At 38.9% G+C, this 26048-nt stretch overlaps 2 protein-coding genes across 8 annotated transcripts in view; one reads left to right on the plus strand and one right to left on the minus strand.

Moving 5' to 3' along the window:
• The window catches only part of PTPN21 (protein tyrosine phosphatase non-receptor type 21), a 39842-nt gene extending 29338 nt beyond the window's left edge, over nucleotides 1-10504 (minus strand). Inside the window, exons 1-2 of the mRNA XM_067295609.1 lie at nucleotides 10188-10504; nucleotides 6532-6904 (exon numbers count right to left, since the gene is read on the minus strand). Of these exons, the coding sequence (XP_067151710.1) occupies nucleotides 6532-6711 (180 nt within the window). The 5' untranslated portion in view covers nucleotides 6712-6904; nucleotides 10188-10504. The remainder of the gene's footprint in view (nucleotides 1-6531; nucleotides 6905-10187) is intronic.
• Nucleotides 10505-14545: 4041 nt separating this feature from the next.
• The window catches only part of ZC3H14 (zinc finger CCCH-type containing 14), a 30915-nt gene continuing 19412 nt past the window's right edge, over nucleotides 14546-26048 (plus strand). For 5 of the 7 annotated variants that reach the window (XM_067296898.1, XM_067296900.1, XM_067296901.1 and 2 more), the window contains exons 1-7: nucleotides 15097-15189; nucleotides 15939-15981; nucleotides 19333-19447; nucleotides 22504-22544; nucleotides 22886-23081; nucleotides 23437-23857; nucleotides 25761-25930. In XM_067296898.1, coding sequence (XP_067152999.1) covers nucleotides 15154-15189; nucleotides 15939-15981; nucleotides 19333-19447; nucleotides 22504-22544; nucleotides 22886-23081; nucleotides 23437-23857; nucleotides 25761-25930 — 1022 coding nt within the window. In that variant the 5' untranslated portion in view covers nucleotides 15097-15153. Of the gene's footprint in view, nucleotides 14584-15096; nucleotides 15190-15691; nucleotides 15710-15938; nucleotides 15982-19332; nucleotides 19448-22503; nucleotides 22545-22885; nucleotides 23082-23436; nucleotides 23858-25760; nucleotides 25931-26048 lie in introns of those variants that run through there. The other 2 variants (XM_013940639.2, XM_067296902.1) reach the window with 2 other exon arrangements.

A 26048-nucleotide genomic window follows, 5' to 3' on the forward strand; every position in this document is an offset into this window, starting at 1 on the left:
AATAACATAGTTGTTCTTCCCTGTACTAACCTGCTTGTATTAATTAGCTATAATTAGCTGTTACTTTTCATTTTATTTTCCTTACAGTGGACCAGACTCAGACCTAGCGTAACTCCACCTTGGTTCTAAATTAAGCACCATTTAGAGAGGTCGAGCATTCTAATTAGCACAATAAAAATATGTTTTAAAACAGTATCTCAAGGTCTATTCTAGACACAATTTTTGCTATCTAGAAAAGAAATTTGAATGACAAATGTAAATGTCAGGTATCAAGTGTAATCTTCTCACACATTAATTTAACAGCACCTGTTATGATCCCTGAACTTGACTGTGCCTTCTATTTTTCTACAATATAGTGTATCAAGAAAAATTTTGTTCCCTAGATATTGAGAAAACCCTACTACTGCTATTTTCTTTTTTTAAAATCAATCTCTATAGATCCTCAGATTAAGAAAAAAAGACACCTTTTTGGGGTGGGAGGAGAAATAGACTTTATCATGCATTCCCCTGAGGCATAGCAGTGTTCAAAGTTAATGAATTATATACATACTTATCTATTTCCCAGCTAATTTCCATATCCTATATTATAAATCATACGGAATGCCTAATAGGTTACAAATAGACTGGAAAAGAAAGTTGTTTTCCAACTGTTAATTCGGTGCTTTTTGAGTAATGTAATCTGCTATATGCCTCAAGGGTACAGGAACTGAGGAATCATGATTCTAGGGGGTGAGATGAGGAATTAAAAAAAATAAAATAAAATAACCAGCTTACACAGGAATGCAATCAGAATATTTTTTCAATTTTTTCTTCTTTTTCACAGGTACTTAAAAACAAACCAAGCCATAAGACTTTCCTGAGCGCTGAAAACACTTTCTCAGTATTGAACATAAGTACTGCAATTGGACTTAAAGACCTCAGTTAGGTAAGGGGTGACTATTACAATGAAAAAAAAAACACTCAAGAGAACTGGGTCAGTCTCATGCTATGTACACCACCAGATACTATGTGAAAGCTTTATCGTATATCCAATGGTAAGAACTAAGGAAGGAGACAAAGGAAGGGCTCAGAAAAATCTCCAGAAACTCCACTCTTACCACGGCAGACAACCTGGTCAGAATGACTGGCCAGGACTTTTCAAAATCCGGGGAGGGAGGAACCTGCAAGTCTTGCAGCGTACCAGCCACTGAGGAGAAAGCTACATCCCTCTACACAATACCATCACCAACTCTTCCTGCAAAAAAAGGAGGACAGTTAACTAACCTCAGTAAAATCCCCTCACTTTAGAGCACTTTTACTTATACTAAGCTGACTCATTTTTGTTGTTGTTTTAGTAGTGACAAGACTGTCAACTCTAGCAGTCTGTAGAAAAGATTTAGCAAAGTAACTAAATGATTAGAGGGAGAAGTCAATCTCAAGTCTCAATCCTTTTATAATGTAAACCTTTTTTCCAACTCCCAAGTGACTTTTTCCTAAATATTCCAACAAGATTTTCACAAACATTATTTTAACAAAGCAGTTACTAATTATAGTTTAAAGCTAAACTGCAGGACAAAGAAATAATAATAATAATAAAAAAAAATCAATACTTTGCAAGGAAATCTGATTTATTCTAATTTATTAAAATTAAAGCACTGCATGAATTGCAATATACTCTGTTTTTCTCCTCTTCAAATGTCTTGACTAAATCTTTTTCTTCTGACAGGCAAGGCTGATTTGGAGTTACTCGTCAGTATGTTAGACAAAAGTAAGGAGACAAACCACAAGCTAAAGATCAATACCTTCATAGTGCATACACTGCATATAGCTCATCAAAACATTATATCCCACATTTTGATCTCTTGCAAAAACAGGTCAGCTATCAATCAGCACGTCCAAAAAATATAATTTTTTTTTCTAAACTGTGTTACTTTTTCCCACCACTGTCCAAAGCTGCAAGAAGGATGGACTCATGTATCTCCCTTTGACTCTCATCTTACACAGAAATGACATTGAAGAAAGTGTCACATTCCAATTCGCCAGATTTTGAAATTCTCTGACTGCTTTGTAACTGGAAAAAGCAAAAATATTCAAAGTAGTCTAAATATACTCAACAATAAACTAATGTACTTGCTTCAAAAGTAAGGAAAACATTTTTTATTAACATCAGTATAAAACTATACAGCAATACATAGACATTGTGACAGTGAAAAAATACAGCTAAATGGTATTTTCAGAATCTGACCTAACTTTATAAAAAAATAAAGAACTCAAAGGCAAGGCTTCCTAATTGCCACTAATGCTTTCACAGAAAAATCTTAATCCATTTTGTGCTGCTCAGTGTAATAAACAAGCAGCTGAGCACAAATCTTGTACCTGAATACATTTATTTTTTTCCTTCAGGAAAAGGAAGAACCATAGTAATTGCATTTAAGGCAACTACTGATTTTTAGCTTTCTGACTGCTTGCTCTGTTCAATTTATTCTGGCTCCTAAATTACTATTACAACAAACTTGAAATTAATATACATTTTAGATAGTATCAAATTTGTTTTTCAGGAAAGTAGTATCTTTTAAATTAATGAGATTAAATACATTGAAGGTTTGTGTTTTTATATACATTTCTCCCGATAAACTTCTCATCTCCTAATTTTAAGCAAAATTAGGTTCAGAGAAGCAGCCATAACAGTTCAATTATCAGCACTACTTCTTCTGTTATTTCTCTAAGCATTAGCCAAGTCTTTGTCAGACTTTGCTATAAGGCATAAACATATTATGTTAGTGACCCCTCTGACATGGCTTGGCCCAGCTTTTATTTGCCAGTCAATGTGTTTACCAATATAGATCAAATTTTTTTTAAGAGTACTGATGGTTGCAATTCAGTAACATCATGATTTTTTTCTTATTTTAAAACACTCTTTACCTATGTAAACACACATTTAATAAGCCACCACACTGAATTTTAATGCATTTCCTCCAAGGAAGAGCTGTAACTTTAGATTTCAGAGGAAAATTTTACAGAACAGTTCAAGTATTTCTGATGCACAGCTCCTGGATAACCTTGATCCTTTCTTTTGTGTTCATGTCCAAAACAAACCCATGAATCCCCGTATGCACCATGCTGATCCTCTTCACAGTTCCCACTCCTTTTTGATACCATTAATTGTCACAGCTGGGGTCAGCTCTCTACCATGCACCTGAACGGAAGTCAGACTCTGCTTGTACGGAGAAGTAGCAAAATTTGCCCCTTCACTCTGGTAAAGAAGTATTGTAAGAAAACAGAAATAAAAGAAGATCCAAGAAGAGGGGCAAACCGGTCTAAGCATTTCCTGCCAAACATCCTACGTATATCCAGCCATGGTAACATTTAAACATTTTTGTATTTTCAAATATCTGATTTGTATACTCATGCCCTAGATGCAAGAGGTGCAGTGTAACACATACTTTTTCCAAGCTAGTTAATGACCACAGCTCTCAGCATTTTTTCAAAACTTGCAATACCAGAACACACTACTTCTGCAATAAATACAGCTTTCCCCATAAATCAAGTTTGGTTATCCGTCTCTCACAGGATAAAAGACAGGCTGTGCTACAAAGGGTAAATAACTTATGTTCTCTCCCTCCCTTGGCTTCTTTCCCCAGTTTCTCAGTTTAAGAGAGATGGATTACATACCCATTGCTGATGAGTCACATTCTGGGAATACCAGAAGATATTCTTCTTATTTTAATGTATTCATTTTACTTTTTTGTAAAGTTTACCATTTAGTAACAAAATTAAATTGCCAACATACTTAGTCTTCCTGAACCCTAACTATATGTCCATACTAATATACAATACAATTTGGAAATTCAGAAGTCTTAATTGGAAAACCAAATTAAAAACCACTGTTTGGTCATAATTCTAAGACTATTCTTTTAAATAACATAATATCTGTTACAACAAATATCTTAAAAGATGGCACAGCATTAAAAATAAGCCATTCCGTCACTGTTCAAATTCAGAAATTACACCCTACACCACGGAAACAAACATCTGTAAATGTTACCATTCTATGTTATAAATTGTACAAAGGTACAGATTCAGTTTATACCTCCTGCAATAAACTTTCCTGAAGCTGTATGTGAACTAAATATCATAACTGCATATCCCATATAGAGCAATCTGAAATGGATGCTTCAGTTTTCATAACTGAGTTAAATCTCAGCACTCAAATAAACAGCCACACTTCCACAACGTTTAACACTTTCAATCCACACACGTGTGGTTTAAGGGTTCTTAGTGCATTAACAATATGCAGCATCTTACAGAAAATACTTAGGATTTCACAGTATCAAGGACTAATGTTGCTTTTGGCAGATTTAAGCAACATACTGAGCAAATTTTTCTTCCTGAAAACTTTGTACTCAGCAAGCAGTCGGAATGATCCAGTATCTGCTTGGCAAAAATTACTATTTAAAGGCAAAACAACTTTTTCTGAAGGCAAGCTCTGGAAAGTAATTTATACCCCTACTTTCCATTCCCTTTTATTACAACACATTTTCCTGCCAAAATAATCCATGCAAGAATGCATGACCGAAGGAATCTGCTCAAAGTTCAACAGTATACTGTCAACTCCCTCAGTCTGATATATTACTCCTAATTGAGGGAATTGCCTTTTTTTTTTTTTTTTTTTTAAGATTTTAGGAGCAGCTCCAAAGAAAGAGATAATGAAGAGTAGCTGAAAAAAACTGCATCTCCAACACTTTGCAAATAGTTAGATAAAAGCTAGAGGTCATCATTTAGGAAGACAGAGCCTTTGACTTCTGCAAACCAAATAAATTTAAGTTCTTTACCTACTGTTGACTTAGCACTGACATCTGAAAGTGGGTAGATTAAATTGACAAACTCCATTTGAACACAACAATAGTTGAATTACAATTACAAGATATCTGATGTGTGTTGATATAAAGTGGCCTTAACACACACGAGAATATTTAGACTCGCTTTGCCAGAACAAACAAAAATGGATGCAGTCATACCGGCTCTACAAAATTGCATTCTTCCAAAATAACTGTACAGGTAAAGAATATTTGGACCATCTACAAGAAAGCACAGTGAAGTTAAAAGCAAACACAGTAAATAAGCACTTACAGATGAATGGATTCACACCTCCTTCATTTATTTATTACTATCCATAAAGAAAAAAATATTTCTGAAAACAACTGATGGTATATATCATTTCCTACTGAGAAATCTTACAATAATGACACTTTGTACAGTACTACATGGTTGCAGGACTGGGCCATAAATTTGTTTGCTCAAATTTGAGCAAAGCTGTAAGCAGTTGCCAGTGCTTGACAATGAGGATATAACAGTTGCAAAAATCAAAGTTATTAACTAAAGATTATTTTCCTACGATTCCTCTTCTGTTTTGGTTACTTAATACATGGGTTTTCATCCTGTATTTGAATCTTGTATTCAAAACACCATTATGTGGTACACCACATAATAGAGCAAAAGTATCTTTTTCATAACTATGATATTAGCCAACCTATTCTTTTATTACCAGTTTCCTCTCTCAGCTGCCCCCCAAAACCTGTAAATGCTGTCACAAACAGTTGAATGACTACACAGTGAATTAAACTGTTTGAAACTCTAGTAGGAAATGACAGTTTACACAGGATCAAGAGCATTCAACCACCGTAACCAAATTCAAAAAATTCAACAAAATTGTAAAAGAATGATGTTTGCTCATATTTTGGTAATCTGTGTAGATTTCTATAATTAACATTTCACAGTTCAACATTTCAGAACTAATTCATTCAATAGAGGAGACTGTATGAATAAATGCCAAATGTGTGAGAGAAGAGGAAATTTCAGTTGCAAAAGAATCCTTCAAAACATCCATTAAGAAATTTTGGGGAAAAAAAAAAGTTATACAGACGCAGCTAGTACAAACCATGCGTCTCCAAGAGGCCATCCATGACTAAGTGCTTGCTCAAAGGTACTGTCTGCAAATTTGTGGTATTTGAACAAGTAATGCAAATAGTTGGTAACTGGTACATGTACCACATTTTGTGCTTTAGGTTCTTTTCTCAGCATTAATCTATCAAAAATACATATACACAAATAATACTTTCTTAATGGAGAATAGCCTTTTGAAGGAAAAATGAATATACCGTAAGTTAAAAGTTACATCAAATCTCTCAGTAATTCTTAACCTGTGTTGCTTGAGTCAGAAATCTTTTTTTTTTTTTTTTTAAGTACATTAAAGCATTTACAGCATTGTCATGTTTAAAAACAACCGCAAATGTTGCTTTGGTTGTCATACTAAGCTTCTTTTCGCTGCCACTTCTCACATGTCATTCCCTTTGGTATTCACTAACTCTGTAACATAAGTTTTGTGACTGTTTTGGAATCCGAGCGCCCCTCACAACCAGAACATGAAGACACAAGAGAAACACTGGGTAGCTGTTCCAGCAAATAAACTGATTGCCCCAAATGGTAAGGATTCAGCAGATGCGTAACGTAGTACCAGCGACAAGGCCATGCTTCATTTGACAGTTTGCTTACCTCCCGCAGTTCAAGCCTCTGAGCCACGGCTTCCAGGCTTTCCTGGCCCGTGCTTTCCACGGATAGAGTGAACTCCACAAATTCATTGTTGAGCAGCTGGATACGAGCCACCAGGCAGCTCTTGCTGGATACCGTATAACGTCGAGTTCGTTTCAGTTTTAACCCAAAAGGTAGAGGCATCTTCTTTTTCCACGGAGATGGTTAGTGATAAAAAGGTACCACCCCTGGGGGGATGAGGAGGGACAAGTAGCTGCCTCCTCTCAAAAAGTAAGGAGCTGGAGAGTCTCCAAAGATCAACCAGCAGCAGCAGTATCCATTAAAGACCAGCAAGTTTTCCACCAAGACAGAAGTAGAAGGGGCATCCACTGGAACTCTAGTATGGAGCAAAAGAAAAAGAGAATATACAAAAATCAGAAACAACCTGACCAAAAGAGTAATGGAAGCATGGGAAAACTACATATAAATGTGTATATTTTTTCTAAATCTAAACAGTCTGCTTCTCCAAAACACAGAGCTGTTAAGCATTCAAATAATGAAATATGCACCAGAGTTTCTGTCTTTTCCACAGACACCACCAGTCTTTGGCAGGTTAATTTTATTCATTTGCAAGTGAACAATAAACCTTAATCAAATGTGGCTGAAGTGCCTTAAAAATAATAAGTACTTCTAAGCTGAATCACTATTTAAATGAAAGACCTCTAGGAAACCTGTGCATTTGTGAGCAGAACTATTTTCTTTAAGAGCAAAACTAGCAATCCAGAATTACTTCCAGACTAGTGTGCAATCTCAGCCATTATATGTTGGATTAAACACAAACCCAAGCCTTACAGAAGATTAAGGCGGTGGGGGGGGGGGGGGAGGCAGCAGCAGAAAGAGAGGCATTAAAACCTCACATCTTAACTGTTTCCTAGCAGTCAATGAAAATCCGATTCCTTTTTCATGAATTACAGCTAATTTATTTCCTATGCTAAGCTGCTGTACAATGTTTTGTACAATATTGCCCTCACCAGCACAGTGAGTAAACTAATGACAAGAACAATTTTTTTTCTAACTTTTCCCTGAAAAACATGTTTATTCCAAGGGCAGCCACCCACTGCCCACCTTCGGCAAACACCTTCACGCCTCCTCTCCCGTCAGCTCCCTAACGCACAGGCTTGGCCTCTCTCCCGTGCGCAGGGCTTTGGGGCCGCCGGGCGCGGGGGAGCCGCTGCCCCGCCGCGCCCATAAGGCTCCTGCGCCTCGGGGAGCCGAGCGCGGGGCAAACGCCCACCCCGAGAAAAACGCCTTTTCTTTCCCCTCTCGCTCTCGGCTCCTGTTTGCATGCCTCGTTCTGCCTTGGGACCTCTAGTGGCGGCGCCGCAGCCCCCTACAAACCATTTTTTCAGGCTGGTGTGCATTAGAAGTCTGTTTTAAAAAGCATAAATTGATTTCTGGAGAGTCTTGTAATATCAGCTAGGAATAACATTAATATATTCATTTATTTGTGGGGGAGGCAGGAAAATCAGAAGAACTAGTATTCCCAGCACACCTGTTTTTAGTCTCATAAGTATAGATATAAAAAAATTGTCCCAAACTACTTGTAGCCACACCTATAAATTAATATCATTAACGTAAGCAAACTCTTTGGATTGAAATTCTCCTACTGGACTCCATGGTGCCTTCTTTTAAGCATCACGGCAAGGAATAAAGAGAAGCACAAAGAGGCTTAAGGCCTAGACAGGGAGAAAGAGGAGGCAGCATGGCATTTTTCCTCAGTGACATCTTTGCAACCCTACTTCAAAGGCTGGCTATAAGCATATTTCATGTCCATGCCTCTAATAATCTGGAAGCAGTTCTGCCATTCTACACAACACCCATCTCTCTTCCCCCCATCCCCCAGCAGATAGCATCCAAAATCTTAAGCATTAATTACTACAGATTGAACCCGGGGGGGAAAAAAAAACACTTGATCTAAACACCAAGATTTTTCTGAGTGCAGCTGCAGAATAAATAACAACTGATAGCAACAGGTTTCCCTGAAAAATTTAGAGATATGCAGGGTCTCCTTTTTTATTACTTGCACATTGATCCTCCAAATCCTACCCCCTAAGAGCAGCATGCAGGGAATGCTCTACCGACAGAAGTTTTTAGTTTCCTGCCCACTCCCAGCAGAATCTCGCACCGGGGTTATTCCTGGCAGTGAAACTTCTGGCTCACTGACCTTAGCTCGCTTCCTGAGACCTGTTTTCCAACACATTCTGTGCACAATTACGCACTTTTTCTTTGTTGCTACAGTTCTGAGAGAAAACAAACTGAAAACTGCAGTCAGAAGCACAGTGCTGCTTTTAATCTCTTTTTACGTAGAACATCCAACATGTAAGACTTTCAAACTGTTAGGTGCCCATGGGACCCTTAGAAAAGTATGCAAAGAGCATGGAAAAAATTCACTAACGGGGGCTGGCCTGACAGGTGAACTTCACAAGCGATCCAACGCTGACATTTGGCAGCCTCAAACCTTAATTGTTTCTCTGTGCACATAGGTACAAATGCAGACACAGGAAGGAAGTTTAAATCAGATTTTTCGGAAGGTGCCAGGAGCATTCTTAAGGTTCTGTTCTATTGTTTGCATATACTGCTCCACTGACTGTCCTGAACACTTCCATTTTAACTCAGTATGGGTATGAAGTAATTTTCATTACTTCTGAAACACATCTATTACAAGGAAAACTTAAGTAACTGCAACTTGCAGTCCATGTCACAAAAGAGCAACTCCATAAAATATAATTCCTGATATATAACAAAGTACGTTAATATTGTAGAATAAAAGAAAGTTTGGGGAATAACAGTGAGGTATCATTCAATAACTTTTATAGCTAGCCATGCATAATTCTGACAAACAGTGCAGTGCTGCTTTTATTTAGCAGCTGTCATTCTGCAGTGCTAGCTGCTTTCATATTTGTCTCGTGCATTATTTTAGTGTACATCTGCATTGTTATGAAGGTACTTCAGCAAAAGGGAACTATACTGAACTGCCAGGAGTTACAAATTCACTGTCACTACAATAACAAGCCTTTATTTAGCAGGCCTGGAATTTTCATCCAACAGCTAAAAATGTCTTCAGTGGCCAAACTTTGTACATTTATATTTTAACATAAATATGTAAGTTAAAAAATGTTATATTAGAATTTCAGCAACATGGCTGTGACTGAAACACAATTACTGAGCACTGTCATATCTTTCCTCTTTACCTACACCTCCCACTTCTCTCTCAATAATTAGTATTTTACTCTACAAAGATTTTAAACACAGTTTGCATGAATGACAGCCTGCAAAATAAAACTACAATACATGAAGGTGAAATAGAGTTCCTATTATTTCAAATGCTTAAAATACATACATTTATTTCAGAGATATTTGGAAAGCCCAAAAGTCAGAATACTCCACCCTCCTCTTGCTTTACCAGTTAATATTTGCCATGACTCCCAGACTAAGAGAGAGCACTAAGGGGAAGTTCGGTATGTGCACTACCTCCAGAAACAAGGATGCATGCAGTTCTACAGCCTTTACTTTTCAAACAATAAATGCTTGAAACTCCTCAATCTTAAAGTACACAGCAGAGAAGATCACCCACCTTTTTTTTTTTTTTTTTTTTACAGTGCCTGCTGTTTTCCCATTACCTTTTGCAGCGATCCAAAGACACCAAGTCTCCTTTCAGATACGTGTAGCTGAGACACGGCCGCAGCGTGCTGAGAGCTGTTCTCCTGGAGCCATCTCATCTGTATTCCTTGCGAACTGCCTTATTGTGCTCCTCCTGTACCAAACAGCTGCTATCTCGGCTAACCCACCTTCTTCTCAGATCACTCATAGTGAAAACATTCCTCACTTCCTGTCTCAAAAAACTCGCTCTGGATATCATTCCACTGGGTGAAGAGCTGGGGGTGGAAGAAAGTATTACAGCCAAGCAAACCTGTGCCAGCCAGCTCTGCAGGCAGCCTCCTTCATGTGATGCTGCACTGCAAGAGCACAAAATGCGTTCTCCGGAATATTTTCAAATTGCACGTCTCTGTGCGGCTGTGTGTGTGCATTTAATTTCTTTTCCTGGAGGCGTTCCCCTCGCTCTATCCATGCGGAAGGATACACTGAAAGCATTAAAGCGAAGGCCCGTATGCTTGGAGCCCATTACCTCAGAGAGCTGGAATGCCTGGCAGCGAGAATGTCAGCAATGAACAGCTGCTGCTCTGGCCACAGGGGCGGTACAGAAATAGGGGCTACAACAAATAGCAGGCAATCCTTGCTTTTTTAATCATATGATCATTTATTTTAAGCCTTTCCAATTAAAGCAAGTCTCTAAAAAAAAAATCTGTTGGTGTTATTTTATACAGCTTGGAAATATTTTCGAGGTTTAATCAGTGTGTGCCATACTAAGTGGCCTCTGCATGTGTTTTTGTCTACAGCTGAAAACAAAAGTCCTCACAAAGTTTCATCTGTTAGTAATATACACTGCAATAAAATGCAGACTAAAGACTAATCTTTCAGTCCTTGCTCATAAACACATAAAACTGCCAAAGTCACTGGTAGAAATTATGTTATTAATAAGAACTGTCTTATCTGGCATTAAGTGCATATTATTAAATAAAACTTCAATGCAAAGATCATATAAAGGTCACATCCCAGTCCCACAAATATATGGAGACCCAGAAAAAAAAAAACACAGCAATTGTTGTATACTATTTGAAATGTGATGGTTCTCCACATTACACGAGCCAGGCAGACGTATGTACAAACTTGAAGCAGGTCAAGAACGAGGAAAAAGCTAAAGTGATTGTGTGAATGCTGATTCACAACTGTAAAACTTAGAAAGTGTCTTGGTAATATAAAACACACAGACTGCACATGCTACTGTCTGAGCAAGTCTAACTTGCAGATCTACTATGCAAACAGCATGTGACTCAGGAGGACACTACTCTCAGCTGAAATATGTAGGTAATATTTGTACTATGATGAATTCTGAATTATTTCACTTAGACAACCTTTCCTCTGATCATGAGACTATTTGCTTTTCCCAGTTTTCTTATCACAGTCATATTTATGATGAGCAATCCATATGCCAAGAAAAGAATTCATTCAGAGGAATTTTATATTAAGGCAAATAAATTAACTTTTAACTGAACTAAACTGATAGCCTTCTCTTGTGGTATTGGCTATAGGCCAGAACTATGGTTACTGTCCTCAGAAAACTGACCAATACAACACCTGACAATTCCAAGTCATGAAGATTTCCCTGTTTTAGGTTAGAGTAACAGAGACAACTCCTTCTATTCCTAAACAATTCCTATTGGAAAACAAGGTCTCAATTCTCTTATCTGTTACATTTCCCATTCAAAGCCTTGATCACACCCATTTCTTGCCCAGTTCCCTGTCTGGAAGTTGCATTTATTACAGTTCTCTTACTTTCCATAGTTACTCCTCTCTGCATCTTCCCTCTTTGCATTTACATTAAGGAAAATGCATCAACTTAGTAGAAACAGGTAGACCAATATGCTTCTCTACAACCTACATTTTCTCTTCTTCAAGTTCACCAAACCTCTCTTCCTGAAATCCATTTTATTTCTGCTGCTTTCTGTAACCCCAGTTTGTATCCTAACTTGCTTTTTCGGCACTTTCTCCAGTTTTCCCTTTCTGCCTAATATTTTGCCCCATCAGCTCTCCCTTACCTGCTTTGCCATCAATAAGACGCCTGATTGCCTCATTACCTATATTGTGCTTCTGATTCTCTCGTTTACCCTCTGGCCAGCAGTCACATGACATGCAGGGCTAGAAACACTTGCATCTTTTGCTGTACTCTTGTCTTTGCTCTCTTGTTGAACTCTTGTTGGGAGGAAAAGACTAATGAATGTCCTACAGCTGAGTATTGCAGCCCTTGTCCTGCACTGACACAGAAGAGTTTATGACCTTTGGGTTGAATAAAGCCTGCCCATAGTGGAGCAGAGATAAGCCTACTTGGATCTTATTGACATCTTACTTTTTGGGACAGTTCCAATTTCTTTCCATCCTGGTCCAAAGACATGGGTGCACTGGAGTATTTTAGTCAATAGGGTGGAGGCTGATACAGGTATTCACCTTGCTGTGATTCTGGGAATTATGTCTGGCATCAGGTCTTCACATAAACTAATGGAAAAGAGGGAAAGCTGGAAAGGAGTCAAAAAGCAAGCAGAATCAGTCACCCTCCAGGCAGAAAAGTGGCATGCATGTATATTTGGTCAGCCCAGTGAGGACTCATCCATTTGTGATAAAAAATACAGGATAGTCCAGAAACTACTGGTGAAAGGATTACTCCCAGGATGCTTAAACAACGAGGAAGCCATGGGGAAAAATACTGTAATTTACTCACCAGCCATGCAAAGCAGTCACTTTATGGACTTTTATGGACTAAAAAGACAGGATACCTCTGGATTCTACGTGTGATTTTTAAAGCTATTCTCCTTTGAACAAATTCACTTTATTTACTACTTCTATGTTTTGGTTCAGTATCTGAAGCCTCCCTGGTTTTTGTGCTAGGAAAGTCAGCATACTATGCGTCTATTACATGTTTGAAGACTGAATTTTCAGCTGTTTGCAAGATTAATTTTCACCTATAAGGAGTTGTGAAGTGCTGAATCAAATTCTACTGAATAACTAAGATTCCTATAGTATTTTCCTATTAGAAAAAACTGAGCAGATTTCCTAGGCATAAGGGAGTTCTGAACTTGAAGCAGTGAGCTTCGATTATTATTTACAAAGGATTTAATATATCCTCTCAGATGAGGATCCCTTTTTTCGGAACATAATGTTTTTATGAATTTATAAGTAAATCCATTAGTCAGTTAATTAATTAAACTTAATTTGTATTGTATCCTTCAATAATTATTTTTTCTTGTTCCAATAATGAAATAATACAACTTATCCAAGATCTTAACAGTGAAATGTGTATCTTGGAAGTTAAGCTGGAATGTTTTAATTACTCTGTTACTAGCTGTATCGCATTGTAACACCAATACATTATAAGTAGGGTCATGCAAACAGCTCAGATAATTAGCAGTAATTAGTCTAGGCTATTTCTGTATCATGTTTGGTTAATATTAGGAGCTGTGATGCAGAAAGAGATGAATAGGGCTGTTAGCAGCAACACTTGGAATTCATTTTACCCAATGCCAGTACACATTAAAGACCCTGTAGCTGTATGCTAGGCTTTCTATAATGTTGCTACCCACTAAATCAGCATTACTGTATGAAGCAAAGCTAGGACATTGGCGCAGATGGTAAATGGTATGATTCAAATAGGGTTTCTTTTTACCCATATTATTATCGGCCTTGTATTTTTACCCCTCTCCAAATGACACCTTGTGTCTAGACTAAGACTAGTCCACACACCAACTTCTTTCTAACAAAGAACTTCACCTTTGTCAGAGTGGCTGTGAGGAAAACGTAATTTTATGGCTTCTTGTCGATCAATCTAACATGGGGTCACAAAACTACAATGCGATAGGAATAATACTTTTTAGTATAGCTGTAATATGACATAAAGGTTGTTTTGATACTTTGCGTATTTCTATAGCATAATATATTTGTTTTTTAACACATAGATGTTTAAATCTTCAGGCTTTGTACTTCTTAAGAAAAACATTAATATTAAGCTAACCTTGTAGTTAATCTTAAATTATTCATATTTACTCTAAATTTGTGTGGCAGGAGGGAAACTGTTTACAAAAAACAGGAATGAAGAAAAAAAATTAAAAAAAAAATTGGAATGTCACACTTGACTAAGGAAACAAAGAATGAACCACTTGGTATGAAATTATTAAAAATATCTAAAAATATTTCCTGACTTTAAGGTCAGACTCCTGAGTACGTAGTGGGTACCTCCTGCCTGCAGAGCAGAACAGGCAACTGAAGGGGCCTTTAGGGGTGCTTTGGGCTGGCGGGTCGGGGCAGCGGCACTGGACCGAGCCCTGCGGCCTGGCTGCGTCGGCGCTCGGCGCGTTGACGTTGTGAGCGGGGCGCCGCGTCCCCCTCGCCCCATGTTAGGGGCATCAGGTGCGGCCCTGGGGCCTGCGGGAGCTGCGGAGCCCGAGCACTGGGGCTGCGGGCCTGCCGGGCCCGGGGGTGACGCCGGGAGGGGAGCGCTTAGCACCCGCCTCAGGCACGCGGCAGCCGCCCGGGGAGGATGCTGTGAGGGAAAGGGGCGACGAAGGGCGTGGAGAGGGCATGAGGGTGGCTGCGGGGAGCTTATAAGGGGCTCGGGCACCTTCTGGCGATATTTTCGTGCCCATTTGCCTGCCATGGTGTGTTTTACTGCCCCCCCCCCGGCTTGCTCTCGCCCGCCTGCGCCCCGTCTCGGGGGGGACGCCCGGGCGGTGGGGCAGGACGAGCCGCGGCCGCGGTGCCCGCGGGAGGGCGGCGGCGCGGCCGCCCCAAAGGCTCCGCCGTCCCAACGGCTCCCGGCGCGGCGCGAGGCCGGGGCAGGCAGGGGCGCCGCGGCGCCGCGGCTCCCCGGCAGGGGGCGCCGCCGGCGGAGGCCGGCGCTCTGCGGCGCGGGCCCTCAGAGGCGGCGCGGCCTGCGGCGGGAGCGGAGCCGGGAGGCCGCGGCGGAGAGCACGGCGCGCCATGGAGATCGGCACCGAGATCAGCCGCAAGATCCGGGTGAGAGAGGAGCGGGCGGCTCGCCCCCCCGCGGCCCCGCTCGTGCGGGGCGGCCGGCCGAGCCCCCCCCGGCGCCCCTCCAGCCGGCGGCGGCAGCGGCGGGCGCTGCGGCCCGGGCCCCGCCGAGCCCCCGCTCCCGGCCGCTCCGGCGGAAGGACGCGGCGGGGCCGGCCCGGCCGGGCCGCGGCTGCCGGGCGGCTCCTCGCCGTGGCGGGCGGCCTTCGGCCTCGGGGCGCCCGGGGGGAGGGGGCCGGGAGCAGGGAAGCAGCAGTTTGGGGAAGCGGAGTCGGGGCCCGCCGCAGCCCGCCTCCCCCGCGGCCGGGGCGCGGGCCTGGAGCCCGAGGGGCGCCGCTGCGGAGCCGCCCCCCGGCGGGGTCACACCGTCAGCGGCGCCGGTTTTTCCCGCTGAGCCGGGAAGGAAGGACCTTCATCGAGACATCTGCGGTTCGCTTCCTTTGCCCGGGGGTGCCCGCTTGAAGGTGGGCACCCGGGACTTGCGCTCAGAGCTGATGTGCAGGAGGTACGGCAGGTCGCGTGAGACTGCTGCTGGTTCTCCCTGTTCAGCTGCCAGCCCCTCTCTGTTGCAACCTTTGCATCGCAAACAGCGGTGAATAAGAAAAATAATCTCTGTTAAACCAACGCTTTCAAGGAGTTAACAAGAAAAACTTAATAAATGAGCTTCCCACAGTTTTGCAGTTAGGAGTGCTTTGTTGCTCTGTCCCTTAAATGCTATTTTATTATTTTTTTAGGGTGCTATAAAAGGAAAGTTGCAGGAGCTGGGGGCTTATGTAGGTAAGTTTTCTCGTGTATTCAGCAATCTTCTTTAAGTTCATTATACGGATAGGAAACCGCTAGCCGGTTAATGCCGTTCTCTGGATCAACATATTCATTAATTAATAATTGTGTTACTGCATAAAGAAGCCTTAAGCATGCAATGAATTTTCTGAAGTGCTGGACTAATATGAAAGAAAAAAGACTTTTTGTCCACAAAATATGTATAGTCTAAGTGAAAGAGAAGACAGTATGTGGACATTGATGAATGAAGGGACTAAAGGGAAATAACTAAGAAAGTTCACAGCCTCCTCTTTCAAGGAGAAATGGTGGCAAGGGAATTGAAAGAAAAACAAACAGTGAAGTGGCTTTGTGCCTCTTTAAGGAAGGTTCTTTGAAGCACAGAAGAAACATTAGATAAAGGAAGACGCTTGCAAATATAACAGCAGTTACATGTGAGCACTTTGAGAGAGAGTCAGTCTTTTCTCTGAAGAGGGATCTTTTCAACTGCATTTTGAATTTCAGTTAAGACATTTGTCAAAATTAGGAAAAAGAATGTTGCAGTAAGACAGAGAGACAGCTTGATTACATTAGTTTTACAGAGGAGTTGGAAAGGCCACTTCAGAAACATTATATAGAACAAATCTGCAAAATACAATGCTTGGTAGATAAGAGGAAAACTAAGAGCTACCCTGAGCTAATGTTGAGGTTACATATGTAACTAAATTTCAGAGGCAGGGTGAAATTTCCTTTTGGATGTGAGGAGACAGATATGAGCGGTGTGTAATGCTCTTTTTTTCCTGAATCCAGGATTAAATGGATATTGCGCTTAAGAGCAGCTATTTGATTTACAGCAGTAAAAGTTGGTAATTTAGCACAGTGTTTTGTTGGAAGCAGACTACCTGAATCGTGCAACTGTCTTGTTTTTTTTATGTGATATTCCCTGGAATTCGGATGAATGAAAGGTGAGATGTGTACCTGAGTGCAGAAATCCCATGACTGCAGGATCAAGTTCAAAGTTTGTAGCTTTGTCTTGAATTCATCTTAGTTCCTATTTAAAATGAGCCATTCTGTTTATGCAGTCAAAGTTTATTATAAAAGAGGGTTACCTGTGAGTTGACATTCTGAACTCAATAGGTCCCAAGGAACTGAGTTTACAGTTTTTTCATTGCAAGGTCGTCTTTGTCACCATCTCAGTTTGTCACGTTGTTGTCTTTTTCAGTTACTCATTTTGGGGGCTTTTGTTACTACCATTCCAAGTTTCAGCTTCTCAGGCCTTGATTTTTTTTTTTTCTGCTTTTTCCTGCATTTCTGAAAATACTTTATTATCTCTAATACCAAGGTGCTAGTAAGAAGAGTACTTGTAATCTATGATTCCAGCTATGGCTACTTCCTCTTCTCTGTTTTTCTTTTCTTTGTGTTTCCTGTATTCGGAAGGCAGTTCCCAAGATCATCGTACAATGTCTACATTTTCTTCTCAGTCAGCTTCTGAACTTCTTTACATTTCTCTGTATTCTTTATCTCCAAATATGACTTCTCTTGGCCTCTCTCTTTTAACCACTATTTCCAAATTTTTGTCATCTTTCTACTTTCTTTTCTTGGCTGAAGTATTTGGGGCAACTTTCCGATTAATGTATTTCAAGTACCCCCTATTCCTTCTTTTAGGAAACTGGTAAAATCCCTTCTCCCTCATTGTAGCCACTGTGAGCTAGAACCATGTTTCCGGAGTTTATGCTTTTATGTCTTTCAGTAACTGCTGGTACTTTAATTTCAAAAAGTCTTTTAGACAAAGACATGTTGAAAATTATTTGTTGTGTAGGACTTACGAAGGAAAAATTCACATCTGTAAAACGAAGTGAAGATAGTAAAATATTCATAAGCTATCAAAATTATCAAAGGCTGTAGTTTTGCGTGCAATTTAAGTAAGCATAAGCCAACACAGTCGCAGAAAGAAGCATTTTTTTCCTTTCTTTCCTTCTTCTGTTGTGCTGTTGCAAGTAATTCTGCACTTATGTTTAAAATATCCTTTTCTTAGCCTTATATCATGTATTGAATCAGACTGAGGAGCTGATCAAGTTTAAAACTAGCTTGGTCAAAAAGTAAATTGGTTTTAACGTCATAAGTTCCTTGATCAGTGAAGTAGATTCTATGCATCTTGCGAAGCTTATAGTTTACATGAAACTACCACCAAAGAAAACCTAGTATTTAAGGGTGGCCTTTGGAACGCTTGGACTGGAACACTGAGTAGTGATAGTGGAGTGCAGGTGCAACATGTGTATGTAATTTTTGTAGTTTAGAGTACAGATGATTGTAGTGTACGTAGGTACAGAAGAAATATAATTCCTTTGATTTTATTTAAGATTTTTCATTTTTAAGTCTTTGTAATATTGTATGCAGACTTGACTTGATGGATTTAGTGCAGCTATATTAGTGCTTTAGTTCAGATTCACTTTTCAAAGTGGATTACCCAACTATCTTCACTTACTGTTCTTTGGTTCATTTCATAGAATGGTGTTGGAGACTATGAGCTGTTTGATTAAACTAAATTGAAAGAGGTGCTCAAGGAGCACACCTAATGCTACCACAAATGGGCATTCAGTCTTTTGGAGTAGACCAGAGCTAGTTCAAAATAAAAAGCTTGAATATCAACTTTCCCAAACTGTTAACTTGTTGATGTCAGATTCTCAGCACCTGCATATCCATTCCTATTGGTAGGCCTAGCCAGTGTGAACAGTCCTATAATGGGAGCAGATTCTTCACTGTGTATGAAATTGTATATGTTAGGGAGTTAGAGAATCATAGTGCATTGCTTTTTGTTTTCTTTTTTTTAGATCTGATATTCTGTGTTTTTGTAGTTGGAAAATCTGTGAGTTAGTACAATTTTGATTTGTTTAAAGCACAAATCAGAAAGTAAGATTTATCTGTTTGGTCTTTGTAACCAGTGGAAATTTCAGAGAGATGGCACTATATTTAACAATATTTGAAGTAATGAAAATTGTGGACTGTTGTAAACATTCAAGGAAAAGGATTTAGGCAACAGAAGAATGGCTTTCTTCTATCTTGTCCTTTTTTGGTTTTATTTACTTGCATTTTAAAGATTTTGATCTTACCTTCAGTTTGTGCTCTTGTGAAGTTGACTATCTTTATTCCTCACTCGTATCTGAAACTTGTATTGATCCTCAGAGAAAATGGAAGACTTGGTCATTTCTTTATCTAAGACTCTGTCTGCAGTCTTTATAGTAAAACCGGAAAAAAAAAAAGATGACTTGTTTGTGGTTCTATTTGCTATATCCTTTATTAAACTTTAAAACAACATATTTTAGTGAGCTTTTCAAAAGTAATATAGAGGCCTATTCTTTCTCTTTCTATTAGATGAAGAGCTCCCTGATTATATTATGGTTATGGTGGCCAATAAGAAGAGTCAGGAGCAGATGACAGAGGACCTTTCCCTTTTCCTTGGAAACAATACTGTCAGATTTACTGTATGGTATGTTTGAGAGCTACTTGTCACACTTCTTACCAATATTCAGGACTGCTTTCTGTAAATGAAACTTGAGAATGTAAGAAGTTAAGTATCCTTTCATTGCGTTATTTACATTAATCAAAGCTTTTTACTGTTCAGCTCTATTAAATAAACTACTTTTAGTCTGTCAGTAGTTAAGCCATTGCGGTGGTAATTAAGTGACAAAGGGTTGGAGAGCTTATATTTTGGTTTTGCTCATAGGTTCAGTTGAATTTCTTAATGAAGTGTGAAATGCTCAGGTAACTGAGGGCCATATTGACTTCAAAAAATTATTTGTGCAAAGCCCACTGTGAGTGCAAGAATTCACTGCAGTCACACGTAAAGTAGTTCTTTAGAAATAAACTTATTTGCTTTCTTGCTAATAGTGCTTCAGATTGCTGTTGTACATGGGAATTACTATATCAGGGCAGACAACCAATGGATCTAATTCTGTATGCCCGTCTTTGACAAGGCTTAGCACCAAATGCTTAGGTATTCCCACCTCTCGGTCCGTTCATTTATCACCACCACCCAGCTCTACAAAGCAAAACTAGAACCCCAGAATTGTTGTGAGGAGGAAAAATTAGCAATAGATGAGTTCTTTTCCAAGCTTCTGACAGTAGTGGATTAATTTATGCTGTGCTGCATGAGAGATTTAGCTATTACAATATTTCTCAGGCATTTTCTAATGCTGAATTTGGCTTATAGTATTAACCTTTAATTAATTCTAGGTTTAAAAGTATTTAAACAGAGTATTAAAGCATATTTTGGGCCACTCCAGAATTTTTCTGTCATTCACAGTTGTATATTTTTTCAAGTTAACCTTATTTCTGAGTCTTTAACCTAAGACAGTTTTAAGGAATGTTATTTTGATTTGTATAGCTAAGACAATATATTAAATTTTTCCTGCTTTTTCAGTTCGTTTCCTTTGTAATTTTCATACTGACTGGTTATGTTCACTTCTAACATTTCTTCTCCATGGTTAGTCAGGTTCCCCTTTAGTTGGTAAGGAGCTTTTGTGCAATTAAATGTCAGAAGAGAAGCATTTTAGAAGTTGAATAAGTATGTTAGTTAAAGCATAAAAGTTGACAAAAAGTGAAAACTAGTTCCAGTTATTACGATTCACTGTGTTAACTGTTTAAACTGATGGATTTTCCTGTGTCAGTGTTACTTGTATGGACATAATTTGAGTCTGCTTTCAAAATTTTAAGTTTTTCTTGGCGTTTGTCAAAATATAAGAAAGGAGAATGCAATTAACTCTCCTCTCCCTTTTTTTTCTCTTAAGTACTCAGGCTTCTATGTTCTTTGTTCCTGTGGCCTGCCTAAGCAAAACTGTTGACTTTCACTGTATCAATAAGTCATGCAGTTGTCTTTCTCCCAGTGATTTTTGGGAATCAGTTAGACAAATCAGTGAGGTTTAACAAGTTGATAAAGTTACTCCAGTACTAGGATTTTGGCTGAATTCTGATGCACAGTAAAAAAATAACACAATCTGTAGCAAAAAATGGTTTTATGGCTTTGTAGTTAAAACTAAACCTCTATTAAAAAAAAAAAAAAAAAAAACTAGAGAAGAATTTCAACAGGGAAGGGAAATTAAGTGTTGTTTTTGTGTTTTTTTTTTTTTTTTAACATTTAGAACTGGATATCAGTTATATGTAGCAGTTACATTTCTTGCTTGTTTTGATGGTATCTTTTAAAATTCCCAAAATAATGAGTCTTTTAAGTCTCTCAATCCAGTATTCTCATCTGTCAATAAATACAAGTTTAATTTCAGTCTGTTTTATCAGACAATGAAGTAGGTATTAGTTAAAAGAACAGTGGAAAAGAAGACTAGATGACATGTATGCAGTAAGCTATAAGAGGAGGTGGAAAAAATGTTATATAGCATTGTAGTTGGGCGTTTTCTTTGCTTTTACTTCTTTAAAGGCAATCCAGAATTTTTATGTTTTTAGGCATTGGGTCTGTGGCTAAACTAAATCATCAGCAAGGTCTGGCTTCCTTGGTTTGTCTTTGTAGCTGGTAATTCTGGGTCTCTTAGCAAAAGTTCCACCTCACTGGACCTGCTACTCCTGCTGGGTGGCCAGTGCTCCTTACTCTGAACCAAGTGTCAGGTCACACATTTCCTTAGGTCAATGTGGAAAATGATATGTAGCAGTCACATGAGCAGAGCTCAGCTGACGAAGCTTTTAAGAGTGTTCTAGTGAAAACGCACAAGGAGGTTTAGAAAGCCTTCCTTATGTTCACATGCAGTCTTTCTTTTCACACTTTTCAGTATGATTTTGTTTCTCAACCCCTTTGTATTATCCAGTCTAAATTATGAAGATGCCTGTAATTACATTTGGATTTCAACTAGGATGTGCATTTAATTTTTTTCTCTATAATATTTGTAGATTTTTAAACAGTGTTGTTTTGTAGCCTTTTGATTTTTCTTCAAGAATCTGTATTGCTTCAGGTTGGTGCATTTTGCACAGGCAAACAGCATATTTGCTACTACCCGAAATGTTTTTTGCTCACCAGCATGTCTCAAAGCATGTTTTTGAGTGGGCAGAGTTTATTATTCCTGAGTATATTATGTGCTATGAATTGTAAATTTGTTAGGTTTGGATTTAGAGTTATTTTAACTATTTGCTGTATAACTGAAAGTTTCATATATGAAGCAAAATTCTCATCTATACTTTAGGCTTCTAACTGAGGTTTTTTAAGTCACTCCTTTTGGAGACACTTGAGTCACCCCATTGGGTGTAGGACTGGGATGTAGCACTTAACATTGGCTTTAGTTCTCTAAACCAGCTAAGTGCCAAAAGTAGATCATGTGATGAATACCTTACCTGCACATGTAAAGTTGACTCTCTAGAGATGAGAGACTTGAACCACACCCTTTTGAGTTCAGACATATGTCAGCTGATTGAAAGTGAAGTCTTAGATAAACAAGACACTTATTATATGTGGAGAAAAATGTGATTTGTTTCTGGAAAATGTTACAGTTCTTCTATTTTTCCTTTTTCTCTTTTGCATTGTTCTCCATCCCTTCCTTCTTTCAGGCTCCATGGTGTTTTAGATAAGCTGCGATCTGTGACTACTGGTAAGTAAGAAAATGATTTAAGAGTGTAAGTTGATATATGCATCTCTTCTGTGTAGTGTTGCAAGTCTAGAGAGTTTCAAAAAAGATCTTAACTGGCTTTTGTTCATTTTCAATTTATATGGTCTTTTCGGGTCCTGACTCTTTAGAAAATTGCTTTGATTTTTCTTGAAATAAAGAATTTATTTCTGAGTGGTTCTTGCTTATGTTTTGAGCTGAAATAAGTTTCAGCATGTTGTGTTTTCTGTGCTGGGCAATGTCTTATTTGTAGTTTCTTAGTTAAATTTATTGCAAAAGCTTTATTGATATACTTTGGTTTAAACAAAAGGTACCTGTGTCCACAGAAACAACTAGTGTAAAATCTTCGGAAACTAATATCTTTGAGAGCAACCATCCTTCCAGCAAAAACAGCTCATGTGTGAATGATGAGAAGAGGCGTGAGGATATCTTGCCACCTCTTGCAGTTTCCAGTACTCGGACTGAAAGAAATGACTCTAGAGTTTCAACTAGCTCACAGGAACAAAGAAACACTACTTCACGGTATGGCTTCTGATTGTTTACTGAGAGGGATTCAGACTCTAGGGCTTGTATGACTGTGATAGTCATTCTGAAGAGCACAGATACTTGAAAAGATCAGAATAGTTTTGAGGAGTAAAACATTGCTATAATTTGTTGCATAAAACATGAAATCAGGAATTCCGTTGCATGTCTTTAAGCAACAGATGTGCTTACATTAATTAACGAAACTAAAAATAGAGGTCAGGTGTGTTAGATTTTTTATAAACAATAGTATCTTCATGATTCCTCCTTGCTGGCTTTGTTTAAAGGAAAGTTCTCATTTTCCAGAAGTTTATTTGCAAGTTAGGTAATAGTTCACAATCTCTTATTTTATCAGGCAGTCTTGTGAAGATGGTTCTGCATCCCGCTTAACGTCTACAGTCAAGCCTTTAAGGGAATTGTCACCCTCTGAAGCTGTAATTGACATTAAACCTGAACCAGATGATCTAATTGATGAAGACCTGAACTTCGTGCAGGAGAATCCTTTGTCACGGAAGAAACCTATTGTGACTGTAACTTATGGGTCTTCTCGTCCTACTGCTGAAATCTACCGACCACCAGCTAGCAGGAGTGCAGATGGCAATGTGCATGTGCACAGATTGTCACAACAGGGCAACTTACAGGGGAGCCGGCAGTTAGATGGGCAGAGCTGCCGGTCTTTGGAAACAGTCCAGCTGTGCAATCCAGAAGCATTTGGCAGCTTAGCAGAGAGTTACAGACCCACCTCCAAACTTTGTGGTGATAAAGTAGGCAGTGAGGTTGGTGTGATCTAAATATTGCTATATTTCACGCTTGCTAGACACCGTAATTGCTATATACTTCTCAAGTAAGATCTTGACCTTGGAGAAATCAAAGGATTTCTGTCACTGATATCAGTAGGTTTCGGATTTCACCCCTTAGATTCACTGATCAAAACAATTGCATAGTTTAACACTTCACAGGTTGCTGATTTGTTAATTACCATCTACATCTTGATGCCATATTGAGTTGGACTAATGAGTTAGCACATTGGCATGATGCTCTTGATGAATAAGAAAGAATCATTTTACTCTCTGTGGAATTGCATAGTTTTCCATGAGTGATATGTAAATCTCCAGCTTTACACAGAATTTTGTAAATCTGTATTTTTTGGATGCTGTATATTCGTACGTATGCTAGATAAACATTAGTCTCCTAAGCTTGGTAATATTGCTTATTAGGACTATAATTACACTATGTAGACTCATGGAATTTAAGAACTCTTTGGAATCAAATGCAAACTCAAATGTGTTTGCTGCCCTACTTACTTTAGAGGCTAGAATAATCCAGCAGGTTGATAGTCCCAGCTGATAGTTTTAAGACTATTCATATGGGTCAATTAAGAGCCCTTTGTGGAAGGGATGAAGATTGTTATGGCTGCTAATGTTGTAATGACAGAAGTTTTACATGCCTTCTATTTTGAGTGGATTTGTCTTTGCTACTACTTGCATAATTCTGTCTTTGCTGCTACTTGCATAATTTTGTATAAAGGATAGTGACTTTTATTCAGAAATTTAGAATGTTTTACAAAAATATGTGCTGATATATTTTTTTAAAATGAGGAAATGAGAATGAGAATATAGTGATTTGTTTAAGGCTGTGCATAAATGACTGGCAAATGATAGTCACTTTCTCTCTGGCATATGTTAGAAAGAGGTCTTATGATAATTTTCTTTTATTACTGTTTTATTAATAGTATCCAGAACAGAGCTATTCCAGGAGTGTTTCTTAGGATTATGAGCCTTTGCTGTATTCTGCCTTCTCTTAGACAAGTTCTTGTGACTTGGAAGTTTTTTGGTTTTTTTTCTTTTTTTTAGATATTAGTGGGATTTTTTGTTTGTTTTTTACCGTATATGTCTTCCATATCAGTGTAGCCCAGAACTATCCTTTAGGATATTTATTCCTCGCTCTTGGAGGACAAAGGAACAATTAAAGGATATTATGTACAACTCTAATGTCCAAATACCTCTTTGAACTCCTGTGTGTTTCAGTGTTGAGCGATGGTTCCCACAGAGAAGAAAGTATCAAGGTGCATCCCTTTTCCTGTGTTTTCATGCAACCTAGCATTTACATTTGTCACTACCGTCTTCATGAAGGATTGTGGTGGTGGTTGGCTGTATGAAAACAGGGGTATTGCACTGCCTACACTGGACTAGTCTGGCTCTGCATAGCTACTAGTATCCTTTGGAATATGTCAGCTTTCTAGATATGAATCCTTACACTAATCTGAAACTAGAGTTGCTACAGTAGAGAGAGAGAGAGAGAGAGAAAATGAAATTGGTATGAATGACTATTAAACTTTAAACGTGTACCTTGAGGGGCGCTCTGAGTTGCTTCCAAAAACTCTGTTTTTTCTGTAGATATTGAATAGGTTGTCTGTCCTTTAGACTTTTTTTCTTTTCCCTTGCTAAGCATTATTTACTGTCACATTTAAAATGATATGTTTCAGTGTAATTATGTCTGATTTTTGATATTCTCTAGTACTGTTACTTTTGTTTCTGCGGGCAGTACAGTACCATTCATGCACTTTTGAATTTAAGTTCTCAATCTTCTGGCTTTAAGCAGAATTGCAGTGTTTTGATTGCTGGTTTATTAATGTGTTTCATGCTAACTAAATTGTTTTGGCTGCTCTGTTTATTGTAGGAAGAAAGCTCCAGGAAGAGAAGGTTGCCTGTTGTAAGTTCAGTAGTCAAAGTGAAAAAGTTCTGTAATGATGGGGAAGAGGAGGAGGAGGAGGAGGAGGAAGAAGACTATGGTTTGCGAATAGGAAGCATCTCCAGCAGTGTGTCTGTACCTGCAAAGCCTGAAAGAAGGTACTTAAGACCTCTGTGATTCTGTCTGGTTTCCAGAATGAATTTAATGAGCAAAAACTTTGAATGTGGAAGCTGCTGAAAATTGATTGCAATCCCTGAAAGTTGAAGGGAAAAAAGA

The sequence above is a fragment of the Apteryx mantelli genome, chromosome 4, assembly GCF_036417845.1.
Source record: "Apteryx mantelli isolate bAptMan1 chromosome 4, bAptMan1.hap1, whole genome shotgun sequence".
In the NCBI taxonomy this organism is placed as follows: Eukaryota; Metazoa; Chordata; class Aves; order Apterygiformes; family Apterygidae; genus Apteryx; species Apteryx mantelli.